Source organism: Gorilla gorilla, chromosome 1, assembly GCF_029281585.2.
Source record: "Gorilla gorilla gorilla isolate KB3781 chromosome 1, NHGRI_mGorGor1-v2.1_pri, whole genome shotgun sequence".
NCBI lineage: Eukaryota > Metazoa > Chordata > Mammalia > Primates > Hominidae > Gorilla > Gorilla gorilla.
In genome coordinates this window covers 204039681-204052559 of record NC_073224.2, presented here as the reverse complement: position 1 = coordinate 204052559, position 12879 = coordinate 204039681, and the positions used below count along the sequence as shown (strand labels likewise).

Genomic DNA, 12879 nt, shown 5'->3' with positions numbered 1-12879 from the left:
ACCAGATGAGTGTTGTCTTCTGATGCCAAGCCTCCTGGCCAAGGTTTTATAGGAGCATATTAAGTGAACTGAGTATAAGGCTGCTTTTGACAAGAAGGGCCTATCATCTCTAATTGTTGAGCATCAGCATATAAAGGGAGACTGAGCCAAAAGTTATATTACAAGTGGCAACTCCTTAGTTCAGAAGGGTATGTGAACTCAAGAGGAACTGTGTATTTCTTTGTTTCCCTCCCCATTTTTTTGTGCCTAGATACTCCACTATGAGCTACTGGCCATTCGTGATGCCTGCATCAAACTGGAAAAGGACTACCAGCCTGGGATCACTTATATTGTGGTGCAGAAACGCCATCACACCCGCCTTTTCTGTGCTGACAAGAATGAGCGAGTGAGTGAGGGACTGAGGCCTCCCATCCCCTCCTTCTGTCTCCCTTATCTTAATAGAGAAGAAGCCCTTGAGATAAAGGCTGGGGATTTAATCCTTGTCCTATCCATCCTCCCTGGCCCCTTCCCTCCTCCTAGCTCTTGTGGTCCTTCCTCTGCCACCGCCTTCACTAGTGTCCACCTCCTCCCGTCCTTCCCTTATACTTCCTTTCCCTCCTCCTAGCTCCCTGGCCTAGACCCCATATATAGACCAGCTCCTAGAGAAGGGGAAGGGAACTACCATTTATTGAACTCCTCCTATGTGCCAGATACTGTACAAGGCGTCTTCCTCACAGCAACCCTGTGAGGTACGTATTATTATTATCTCCAATTTAACCTCAGAAAGGTTAAACGACTTGCTAAGATCACACAGCTAATAGGACTTGAACACAGGTCTGTGTGAGTTTAGAAGCATATTATTTTAAGATTCAGTACCCTCAGGGAATAGCAACTTTGGCTTTGTTCTTGGGATTTTGGTGAAATTAGAGTAGAATTGAGCCAGGGTCCTGGTTAGGGCCAGGCAGGTCTTGGGATCTTGGTTGTGTTTGTCTCTATACAGATTGGGAAGAGTGGTAACATCCCAGCTGGGACCACAGTGGACACCAACATCACCCACCCATTTGAGTTTGACTTCTATCTGTGCAGCCACGCAGGCATCCAGGTAGCTGGGCTTTTAAACTTGTGGTTCCAATGGGTCAAAGATGAGTTGTTCATTCACATTGCCTCTAGAATGTATCAGTCATCACTGAATGACATCCAAATTAGGATTGCTCTCTTTGCTGTTTGTTTGTTTTGTTTTGTTTTGTTTTGAGGCGGAGTCTCACTCTGTCCCCCAGGCTGGAGTGCAGTGGCACAATCTCAGCTAACTGCAACCTCCACCTTCTGGGTTTAAGCAGTCTTCCTGCCTTCCCGCCTCAGCCTCCCAAGTAGCTGGGATTACAAGCGTGCGCCACCATGCCCAGCTAATTTTTGTATTTTTAGTAGAGACAGGGTTTCACCATTTTGGCCCTGCTGGTCTTGAACTCCTGACCTGAAGTGATCCACCCACCTTGGCCTCCCAAAGTGCTGGGATTACAGGCATGAACCACTGTGCCTGGCCAGGACTGCTGTCTTAATAATCCCTGAGTACACTTGCAGGTTGCTTATAAGAAGAGTGCTTTATGACATTGGTAGTTTTGCATCTACCTGTTCATGGGTGAATTATCTACCCAGCCATATTCTTAACAGTGATCCTGTTCCCCTATTATCAGCCATCTTCTCTGCCCAGCCTGGGACCCCTCACCTTCCTATCTTCCCAGGGCACCAGCCGACCATCCCATTACTATGTTCTTTGGGATGACAACCGTTTCACAGCGGATGAGCTCCAGATCCTGACGTACCAGCTGTGCCACACTTACGTACGATGCACACGCTCTGTCTCTATCCCAGCACCTGCCTACTATGCCCGCCTGGTGGCTTTCCGGGCACGATACCACCTGGTGGACAAGGAGCATGACAGGTGAGGCCTGGGATCAGGTTGGCCTCCTTTTTGCTTCAGCCTATTGTGCCAGATCTTCTTAACTTTCCTTGGGTAGAAGGAAATGAGTGCTGTCCAATTTGGTGCCGTTGGGCTCGTCTGCCCAATCCTGGGTTGGGTTTTTCTCTTAAGTTGGTATGGGAACTGGCATCCTGGGGCTGGGCGAGGGAATTAGCAGCAGCTCTCCGTTCACCAGGAAGGACTTCTTTCATTTTTTCCTTTTCAGTGGAGAGGGGAGCCACATATCGGGGCAGAGCAATGGGCGGGACCCCCAGGCCCTGGCCAAAGCCGTGCAGGTTCACCAGGATACTCTGCGCACCATGTACTTCGCTTGAAGGCAGAACGCTGTTACCTCACTGGATAGAAGAAAGCTTTCCAAGCCCCAGGAGCTGTGCCACCCAAATCCAGAGGAAGCAAGGAGGAGGGAGGTGGGGTAGGGAGGAGTGTAGGACGCCTTGTTTCCTTCTATAGAGGTGGTGTAAGAGTGGGGAACAGGGCCAGCAAGACAGACCACCAGCCAGAAATCTCTGATATCAACCTCATGTCCCCCACCCCTCACCCCATCTTGTCACATCTGGCCCTGACCCCACTGGACCAAAAGGGGCAGCACTGGTGCCCACCATACACACAGGTGTCTCATGTGACTCACAGTGCTAAAGACTCATGCTTGACAGCTTGGTAAGGTCAACTCTGTAGCCCTGCAGACAAAAGCTGGTTAGGTTTGGGTTTGATACTTTAGATGGGAAAGTGAGGGGCTTGAGAAAGTGGGTGGGAGGAGGGAAGGATTTTTTAGGAGCCTTAATCAGAAAAGGACTAGATTTGTTTAAGAAGAAAAATGAAACCAGACCCAGATCAATATTTTAGGATACTAGATGTTTTAATGGGTTCAGAATCCAGTTTGTAGGAAGATTTTTTAATGGTTTTGGTTGCTCCTCCCCCAGCTGCCACCCCCCACCTTACCCTTATTCCTCTCTGTCCACATTTTCTGCCCTACCTTACTTCTCCTCCCTGACAGACATCCAGCCCCTAGTAATACTTAAGGCACTATGGCACTTAGCTTTGAAGTGACACGACCCTGTCTTCCTTCCGCCCGCTGGTGGGTAACCAGTGCCTTCCCTGTAACGGTAATGCTGCAGAACTGCAACCTTTTGTACCTTTCTTTGGGAAATGGGGTGGGGGTGGGAGAGGAGGTAGATGGGGAAGAAATACCCCAGACCCAACAAACCTCCAGCCAGAAAGCCAGCTATTTTGCATTTGAAGGAATTGACTTCCTCATTCATTGAGCTTTTTAAAAGATCACAACCTCAAGATGGTTAAAATCCATTGACATTTGCACTTTCAAACATGACAAGTCTCGGAGCTGCTGAGATGACTGGCCCCTGGCCTTTCCACTTATGCCTCCTTTTCTCCTTGTTCCTCCTACCTCCCGCCCCGCCCAGGTCTGGAGTTACTTTCATAGCATTTTTCACTCTTGGCTTCTTTTCTCCCTTGATGGTCAAGTCTCTTATGTTTCAATATTTCTTAACTGGGGTGTCTTATAACAAAAAACTCTTAGGTCTAAAATGAGAAAAAAGAGAGAAAACAAAATGTTATTTTTATACCATAACTTGAGTGTATTGCCAAAATTTGGAAATCCTTCCCATGCCTGATGAGTTTATATCCCAGAAACATTGAGCCATCAGAATGAACTGTGTACCTGATTTGTTCTCTGACCTGGCTAGGTAGGGAGGGGGTGGTTATCGCCCCAAGATGGGGTCCAGGCTCCATCCTTCCTCTGTGCAGATAATACCTTTTTCTTGCTATAGCCTCCCTCCTCTGCACTCTTCCTTGCAAGTGCATCTTTTTCCTTCCCCTGGACTGTCCTCTGACCCTTTGGCTCATCCTAGATTGCAGTGTGTCCTGTGGACAGGCTGGGGAATTTTGCTGCTCCCTGTTGCTTCTGTTTACAAAAATGAATTTTTCCTGGTTTCCCACTAGGGCATGTGGGTGGGTGGCATGGGCTTTTTTTTTTTTTTTTGGTCTTGAGACATGGGGTTTGGCTGTCTTGCCAGGACTGGAGAAGGTGGTGGTTCTAGCCTGGTCTCTGTTGGCCTTGAAGCAAGCATCCCCCCTGCCCTTTTTCCTTGACTGTTCATTTTTTTCCTGCCCCACTGCTTGGGATGGGGAGTTGCAACTTCAGTGTGGAATTTCCTCTTTGAGGAGCCTGGGCTTGGATCTATCCTGATCTGGTGATGAAGCCATGATTACTTTAGACCTAGCCCAGGCTTGGAGGCCAGCTGGAGGAAGAAGGGTCTAAATCCTGGCCTGTAGAGTTAGAACTACCATTTCCTCCCCTTAGCTGCCCTTGTATGACCCGGATTTGCTATGCAAAACAATCTATCCCAGGTTCTGTTCTGGTTGGCTACATTGTTCAGCAACTCACAAAACGTAGCACAAACATTCATTATGGAGAAAGCATCAGGACTGTTGAGTAACTCCTCCTTTACTTTTTTCCTGCTGGCTACAGCATGGGGTGCCCTATAGGCACAAGCCCAGCTGAAGAACAGAATGGAGGGCTCTGGGAGGAGGCAGCTCACTGGAGAGCCTACATTCCTTACACAAGTGCCTAAAGAGAGTGATGCTAACACTCCATCTGCCCTGTCCATTGCCTTCATATACAGTCTACTTCGTGTTCTGTCACCCTTTGGGGAGGGGAGCTCTCCTGGGACAGTGGGCTCTGCATGTTCTCCACTTGGATACATTTTGGGGCTAGGATCAGGGCACTATTCCTGGAGGGTCCAGTCATTCACCAGCATTTGCAAATGTCCATAGGGAGCAGGTGGCAGCCTCTACTCCCAGCAACAAGTTTGTGTTCTCTCCTTTTCTCTCTTTGCCTCACTCTCTCCAGTTGGTTTTCAGCTGGGGCTTGAAATGCATTTTTAGCCCTTTGACATGGCATATGCCATTCAAGAAATAAAAAGCAAGAGAATCAGCTTTGGGCAATGACAAGAAATGAGTTCTTACTCTGATTTTTTTGTAAAAAGATAATTTTTGAGACTTGAAAAATACCCCGACCTTGAGATTATTCATGTTTGAAAGGTGGTGCATGCAGATGGAGAAGTGGTGTTGGCAGCAAGCTTTGGCTCATGCGGATTTGGTTTAAGTGGTGCTTCTTACCCAAGCTTCAAGGAAGTGCTTGGGGGACCCCCAGCCTCATCCTCTTAGTTGGGTCTCTTGTTCCCTTTGTACCACTGTTTTGCCTTCCTTTTCCTCTTCTCTCTTTGCCTGGCTTCCTTTCCCTTTTCTTCTATTCACTCTGCTTACTTGCTGGCCTGCCTGCCTGCCTGCCTGCCTGTCTGCCTATGTGATGATGAAATCTCTGCATGGCTGCAATGATCCCACTGTTAGCTGGCAGGGTCAGGCTTAGCTCCTTGACTGCAGAAGACCAAGAACCTGTTCCCCAAGCCCAGAGGTGTCCACCTGGGCTGGACTGCCCTCAAGCTTATACTAGAGAAGAGCAACTGACCTGCCCAACTTGTGTGAAGTCAGGAGGGTTTCTGGCATTTTCCATACCTGTCCACTCCTTGGAGCTGGTTTCTCTCATTGCTTTTTCTAAATCTGGTTCTTTTTCTCTTTACTTGGGGCCTGGCTTTTCTGAGATTGTCTTAGGGTTGAGCTATTTGGGTATCCTGGGTTTGAGTGTTAGGGGATGGACATAAAGGAAAAAGAGTGATGAGAAGAGAATGGAGAGAATTTGAATAAAAGGTGGGAAAGGAGAGCACTGTTCTTTGATTGTTTATCCAGTCCAACCTGATCCATTAGGGATTGAGGTGCTACACTGGCCTCCAGGGATAAGCCTGGGGCTACTGTTGCTGGGAACTTAGGCTTAACATAAAGCGGAAGAAGGTACCCAGAAATTTGAAACTTCCCTAAAAAGTTCCTAATGCCCATCTGCTAGATAGCTTCTCTGTGGCCTCCTATTTAGCTAAGCAGCAGTGTTTTTGGATACTTTTTTTTTTCTGTTTGTGAATAAGGCCAGCACTCAAGATGGGCAGCCAAGGGCGCACTGACTATTAGCTGGCCCATAGGATATCTGTAAGGCTGGTGGGACAATTTTGGACCTGGAATCAAGTGTAACTAACAAGGTTGGAAGTTTCTTCCCCATCAGGGTAGAAAAATCATCTCAAACTAGCCAAAAGGCAGTTTTGGAAACTACATTGGGGGACGTTATTTTTATTTATATATGGGGCCTAGGCCAATCCAGGATGGTAGCTGGAATACCTTCCTTCTTAAAATCTGATCATGGCAGGGATATGCAGGGCACTTTTTACTATTTGGCCTTCTAAGCAGATTGGGAAGGAGGTATTTTCTGGTTTTCGCTTTCCTCCGACTTAATAGGACTTGCCTTCTCCCTGGGCAGGGAGAGAGGCTGGGTTGGTGCTCTCCCCTTACTCTACTCATACTGACTTAGAGCCTCTGGCTGCTGTTTGGGCATCCAAGAAAGGGAGGGGAAGGAATGAGCTAAAAACAAAACAGAATGAGGTGGGAAAGGGAGATTTTCTTCTTTACAGAGGAAAATAGGAAACCCTCCAAGAATTGTGCAAGTAAAGACATTTGTTGAATGCACTGAGTCCCTTGGTGTAGTAGCAATAAGGAAAAATGAAATTACTTTCCTGTGCACACAGTCCAGCCTAATTGGTATGTGATGTTGCACTTAGCAGCCATGTGGTGGGCATGTGTGACTACTCTGGTTTTCACTTCAGTTTCTAAACTTTTTATCCCTCTCAAGTCCAGCATGGATGGGGAAATGTCTCTGGATCCCCACAGCTGTGTACTTGTTTGCATTTGTTTCCCTTTGAGATTTGTGTTTGTGTCCTGCTTTGAGCTGTACCTTGTCCAGTCCATTGTGAAATTACCCCAGCAGCTGTAATGTACAGTTCCTTCTGAAGCAAGCAACATCAGCAGCAGCAGCAGCAGCAGCACAATTCTGTGTTTTATAAAGACAACAGTGGCTTCTATTTCTAAAGTGCGGTCTTTCTCTTTTTTTTTCCTACCAGCAAAACAAACTTTTGGGACTGATTACATCTCTAATAGATTTTAGGTGAGAGTGATACTGTAGATTGTCATGCAGGAATACTTCACAGAGCCTTCATTTATTCTTCATTCAACAAACATGCAAAGCACTGTGCCAGCAGTATTGTGGGGAGGGGAGGCACAATTCAAAATGAGGAAAATAGTGTCTGTCTCATTAAGGGAATTAAGTTTGGTGGGGGATATGATTAGCCAAATAGTCCCCTGGCATAGGAGGAAGATAATGAGGGAGTGGAATAAGGCTACAACAACGAATATAGGGAGGAAGGGACAGATTTGAGAGACGAGGTAGAATTAATAGGACTTGATGGCTGGTGGGAGGAGAAGACAGGAGTAGAGGTTAGCTCCCAGGTTTCTCCTTGACCATAGGAGTGTGTTGGGACATTCTGCCAGTCAAGATGGGGGTGACAGGGGGAGACTAGAAGGAAGGTGGGGAGTTTTTGAAGAAATACAATGTTGTATAGACTGAGTTTTGAGGTGTTTGTGGGGCAGTAAGGGTAAGGTGTCCAGTAAACACAGGTTGGTGCTCAGGTAAGACTGTAAAACTGCATTTATAGATATGGGAGTCTTATAGATGGTAGTTAAAGCCATAGGCATGAATGAGATAGCTTAGAAAAAGAGAAGAGAAACATAGTATACAGCCCCCTAAGAAACTCAATTTAAAGGTTCGGGGGAGGAAGCAGATCTTAAGGTGACAGATCACTGGTAGACAGTTTGTGGGTTTTTTGTTTCTTTGTTTAACCAGTTTAGTGAGGTAGGAGAAGAAATCAGAGTAGAAGAAGGTTCATGAAGGGAGTGATTAACAACATGAACTGCTGCAGAGAGGGAGTTCTTTTTTTTCTGTGTGTTTTACCTTTCTACTACTCATCTTTTGGGGATCTTGTAACTCTATGACTTACTTAGGTTATTCTCCAGTATTTCTTGAAAATGAGCATTGGAAAAACCAATTCTAAAATGGCTAAAACTAGGACTTTGAAGTTCACCACAACTACCACCAATTAGGAGATAATTGTAAAAGAATAAACAAAACCTAATTTTGTTCCTAGCCAATATTATAAACCGTGTTCCAGCGTACTAGAGAATAGTAGCATACTATATTTATTTCCATAACTTGTCTTCTTTAGAGCCCGTGAACTCCTAGGAGCAGAAGCTATATTCTCTTCATTTTTGTCATCTCAGGGTCATGGCATATACCAACAGATTAGTATGTGCAAATATAATTGAAATAGGCTAGTAGTCTGTGGTTTATGAGTATGGGCTGGGTGGGCAGTGGATCAAGAAGTGATAGGAGTACACAGGATGAACTCAGAATTCCTGAATCTTCAGGTAAGCAGATACTTAACCACATTATCATTGTCTTTTCCCACTCACCCCGAGTTGGAGGTTCTATGGTTTTGTACTTTAAGCTGGTGGTATAATTGTCAAGCATGTAAATTCGGGCATTCTTCCTGGTACTGCTAGAGCATTGTTATTTCTATGCATGGGGGTAAGAAGGCTCAGAGAAGGATCCTGGCAGATACCCCAGTGAGAAATCGTCAGTGGCAGCCAGTGTGTACATATGTGGACCTAGCATTCCTCTGGAGGCCAAGTGTTGTAAATTGGCCTGTGGCTATCATCTGGCAGACTCCCTTGGGAAAGAGCCAGCCAGCCCCATGCTTCTTTTCAGCAGCAAGGGTTAGGGAGGTTGGTTGAACTTGAAGAGCAGATTGGACATGGAGCAGATTTTGACCAGTTGAAATAAGACATAAATTTATGACCCCGCGTGAGGCAGAAATAAAGAACTTAGCAGGGGGAATAGGAGGAGGATGATTATGGCAAATTTTGCTATGAACTTTAGTTTTAGAAAAGATTGATATTGAAAAGCCTTCAGGATTTGCCTGTGGTTGCTACTCAAGTTAAAAAGACTGGGAGCCTGCATTGTTTGGTCCTGGAGCTCAAGGTTTTCAGTGAAGGCTTGTCCTGGCACCTCTGGGCATTCCTTTTCATTACTGGTTGAGCATCCTTCCTTCTCTGTCAATTGGCAAAATATGCTGGAGCACATTCTGGACTAGCAGTTGCCTTGGGGTAGTCAGGCTGGGTATTTGTTTGGTATCTCTTGGTGTAGCAGACCCCAGAATCTCATGGCAATTAGGATTTGGTGGCTAAACGAAAGAGTTAGTGCAAGGAAAAGACTAGTTGGAAGTTCTGAGTCTGGGCCATCCTTAAGCTGCTGTCTACTGCTTGAATGGGAAGTAATGTCGAATTGGAAAATTAGCTCACCTTTTTTGTTTCTAGCTTTGCAGACATTTATTCCTCTGATGATAGGCTGAGAAATGCCTAGGCTGGCTTAGAAGGCACACAGCATGACAGAAGTACTCCTTCAAAGCAGCTGTGTCAAGAAGGAAGAGCTGGAAAAGTGGATTTGCTGGGGAATTAGATGCATTTAGTTTTCCACTTATGCACAACTGCCTTCTCCAGTATATCATACCAAGGTTTTTTAGGCCTTTGTGGCTTACCCTGCAGGAACATACTGTCCTGTTGTTCTGGACTGTAGCACCTTCACCACCATCCTCTTGGCAATGGTTTTTTGTTTGGGTTTTTTTTTTTTTTTTTTTTGGACAAAGTATAATAATATTGAGGGACCTTTCTAGGGAGCCTTTGGTCCTTTGTCCCCATTTTCCAAAGGGAGGGAACTTTCCTCTTAAAAGAGACAGTGGGAACTTTTAGCCAGGTTTTGGGAAAAGGCCTGTGGGCTATTAATGAGAGTGAGCTGCAAAAGGAGGAAGGGTTTGTTTGGGTACTTTGAAGTACTTGGCTAGGTGTTTTCTACGGTATCTTACATAATTGCATCTTACAGCATCTTTACATGCGAAATAGTTTATCAGTTATCTTCAATTGCATATTACAAAATTCTGATTAAATTTTTCTTAAATAAGAAAACTATCATTTCATATGACAAGAAATCCTAATTTAATGTTACTCCAAGGTTGGTTAATTCAGTGGCTCAGTGATAACACCAAAGACTCAGTTTCTTGAAATTTTTTTGCTCTGCCATCCTCCATGTTTATCCTCACGCCAGTTCGCCTCATGGTCCCAATATGGCTGCTGTAATTCCGGGAAGGAAATGCTGACAGAACCGTGTCTGGCAAAAGAGAGACAAATTTTTCTGTGTCCTTCTAAAGCAAGGAAGTCTTCCCCTGGAAGCTCCAGCAGATACGGCCTCATGGCTTTGCTAGAAATGGGTCATCTCACTCCTGTCATTGGCAAAGCAAGTAAGATCATCCATCAGGAGTGGCTTAGATTAATGAATTATCCTTTGAGTCGTGTAGACTAGAAAGTTCAGTCATGTCTACTAGCAAGAAAGGAGATAAGGGCTATTGGATAAGCAGCATCTGGTCTCAAAGGTACTTCAACTTTTACAGATGAGAAACATGAATCAGAGTGACTTTCCCAGGGTCACAGCAAGTAAGAGAGGGCCTTCAGTGTTAGCTGTGTCTGTCCCTAAAGCCCATGTTTTATATTGTATCTTGCTAGAGTATAAAGTAACTTACTTTCTACCTTGTAGAAACTGATGGTCTAGGAGAAGAGATTTGAACTCAGGTGCCCAGTTGACTCTAATCTTGGCCCATGTGAGAGGATTGTACTCAGTTGCTGTCCTCATCCAGTGATGTTTCTTGTCTAACACAAGAAGCCTAGGAGTAGAAAGTCCTAAGTGGAGTAGAATAATAGCGGCAGCAGGGAGGGAAGTGTGAACTGTGTGTCCCTGAGCCTGACTTACTGGGCAGGGACATGACACTTAAAGCGGCAGCTGGCCACTCTGTCTTTCCTGCATGCACTGAGTATTTGGTAGCTCATTAGTGACCAGTGATATTGATCATCTTTTCATGTGCTTACTTACTATCCCCATATCTTTGTTGTTTGCATCTTTTACCCATTGTATTTGTTGTTTTTGAGACAGTGTCTCACTCTGTCACCCAGGCTGGAGTGCAGTCTCATGATCGCGGCTCACTGCAGTTTCTGCCTCCTGGGCTCAAGCAATCCTCCCACCTCAGCCTCCTGAGTAGCTGGGCTTACAGGCGCACACCACCATGCCCAGCTAATTAAAAAAAAATTTTTTTTTTGTAGCAGTTCGGTCTCATTAGTATTGCCCAGGCTGGCCTCTCTTAGCTTCAAGCTATCCTCCCGCCTCAGCCTCCCAAAGTGCTGGAATTACAGGCATAAGCCACTGGGCCCAGCCTCTTTTACCTCTTTCAAAATTGAGTTTTATTGAGTTGTAAGAGTTCTTTATTCATTTTAAACACAAGTTCTTTGTTGGATATATCTTTTACATCTATTTTTCCCAGTCTGTGGCTTGCCTTTTCATTTTGAAGAGCAAAAGTTTAAAATTTTGTGAATTTATTAAAGCTCTGTTTGTTGCTTTTTTCTGTTCTAGTTTATACTTTTGTATCATATTTTAGGAAATTTTGCACTGGGTATTTGATGGCTCCTGAGGAGGTTCAACTTTCAGAGCGCACTGATTTCTCTGCACCTGAGATTTTGTACTATTTCTGTATTTCTTTCTTCTCAGAACAACCAGTGTCACCAGGTATGGGGGCAGAGTTTTAGCTTGTTTGCTGAGCCCCATTCTTGAAGCTCATTTATTTATTCACCTATCTATCCATCAATCCAACAAATATACTGAATGCTGCTATGTGCCAGGCACTGGCACTGTTCTAGGTACTGGGGCAATGACAGTTAAGATAATACCCAGTGACCCTGCTCTGTACCCTTAAGAGCAGACTCAGTTGGGAATGAGTTATCCAAATATAGGGTGTACATGTAGTCAGGAGAGAGCCTCATACAGCTTTGCCTTTGGCAGAATCCTTCAAACCTCTTTGTCTTCCTACTTCTTGATATTACAAATCATGAGCCTTTCACATGCGTTGACTCTAAAGAGGTGGGTTCCTGGACAGCAGAAGTAGATAGGAAGGCATCATTGACATTTACTGAGATGGATTGAATCAGAGGGTGTAAATTCTGCTCCATCAATGTCGAAAAAGACTAGCCCACCCCAAAGGTTTATCACTGTCACCATGTCTAATGTCTATTCTGGAAGAAGCTGAAGAAGTCTGCCTTTGTTTAGGGAACCAGTTCCAGAATCAGAGGGGTTGAGGATATAAAAGACCCTTGCACAAGAGTTGGTATTTACCCTGTCAGATGCTGCTACCAAGATTTGGATTGTGTACAGTCGAGGATTAAAAATGACTTTTAAGATGCAGTGTTTCATCTGGTGACATTTAATTTGATATTTTAAAATTGGGGAGGGTATTTTCAGACATGGGGGTAGGGATGTAAAAGAAGAAGAAAGTAAGAACTGGAGTCAGATGTGGTTTTGAGTCCCATACATTTATTGTTTAATATTATATGGTAAGTACTTTAAAATGGTAAATAGTAAATACTTCTGTTATTCACTAACATTTGGGGAGGATTTTCTCTGTGCTTTATGTACATTACCTAACCTTACAAACTGTGTGAGGTACATGCTGTTCTCTCAATTTTTCAGATAAGAAAATTGAAGCCCAGAAAGATCAAGTGACTGATCCAAAGTCCCACAGTGAGGGGAACTGAAGATAGGATATTCTTTCTCCTTTTCCTCTTTAAAAAATTATTTTGATTAAAAAAAAAAACCGTATTACTGAAGCATAGGGACATGGGGAGAAATTATGAATGATTCCTCAGCCTGAATAAAATAGTATGTTTCATTAAGGCAACAAATATTTATTAAGTACCTAATATTTGCCTGACATTCAAGTGGGGTGGGGGGCACACAAGTAGTAAATAACAGACTGGGCAAAGGGCTACCAAGGCAATACTGTAGTAGACTAACAGGTGCCCCACCATAGATGGGTGGTCCG

At 44.6% G+C, this 12879-nt stretch overlaps 1 protein-coding gene across 3 annotated transcripts in view; it reads left to right on the top strand.

Annotated features, from left to right (window-relative positions):
- LOC101152194 (argonaute RISC component 1) overlaps nt 1-6941 on the top strand; it is a 41037-nt gene extending 34096 nt beyond the window's left edge. For all 3 annotated transcript variants that reach the window (XM_004025450.5, XM_019015244.4, XM_055391666.2), the window contains exons 16-19: nt 251-385; nt 980-1081; nt 1719-1918; nt 2163-6941. In XM_004025450.5, coding sequence (XP_004025499.1) covers nt 251-385; nt 980-1081; nt 1719-1918; nt 2163-2271 — 546 coding nt within the window. In that variant the 3' untranslated portion in view covers nt 2272-6941. The remainder of the gene's footprint in view (nt 1-250; nt 386-979; nt 1082-1718; nt 1919-2162) is intronic.
- Nucleotides 6942-12879: the final 5938 nt, after the last annotated feature.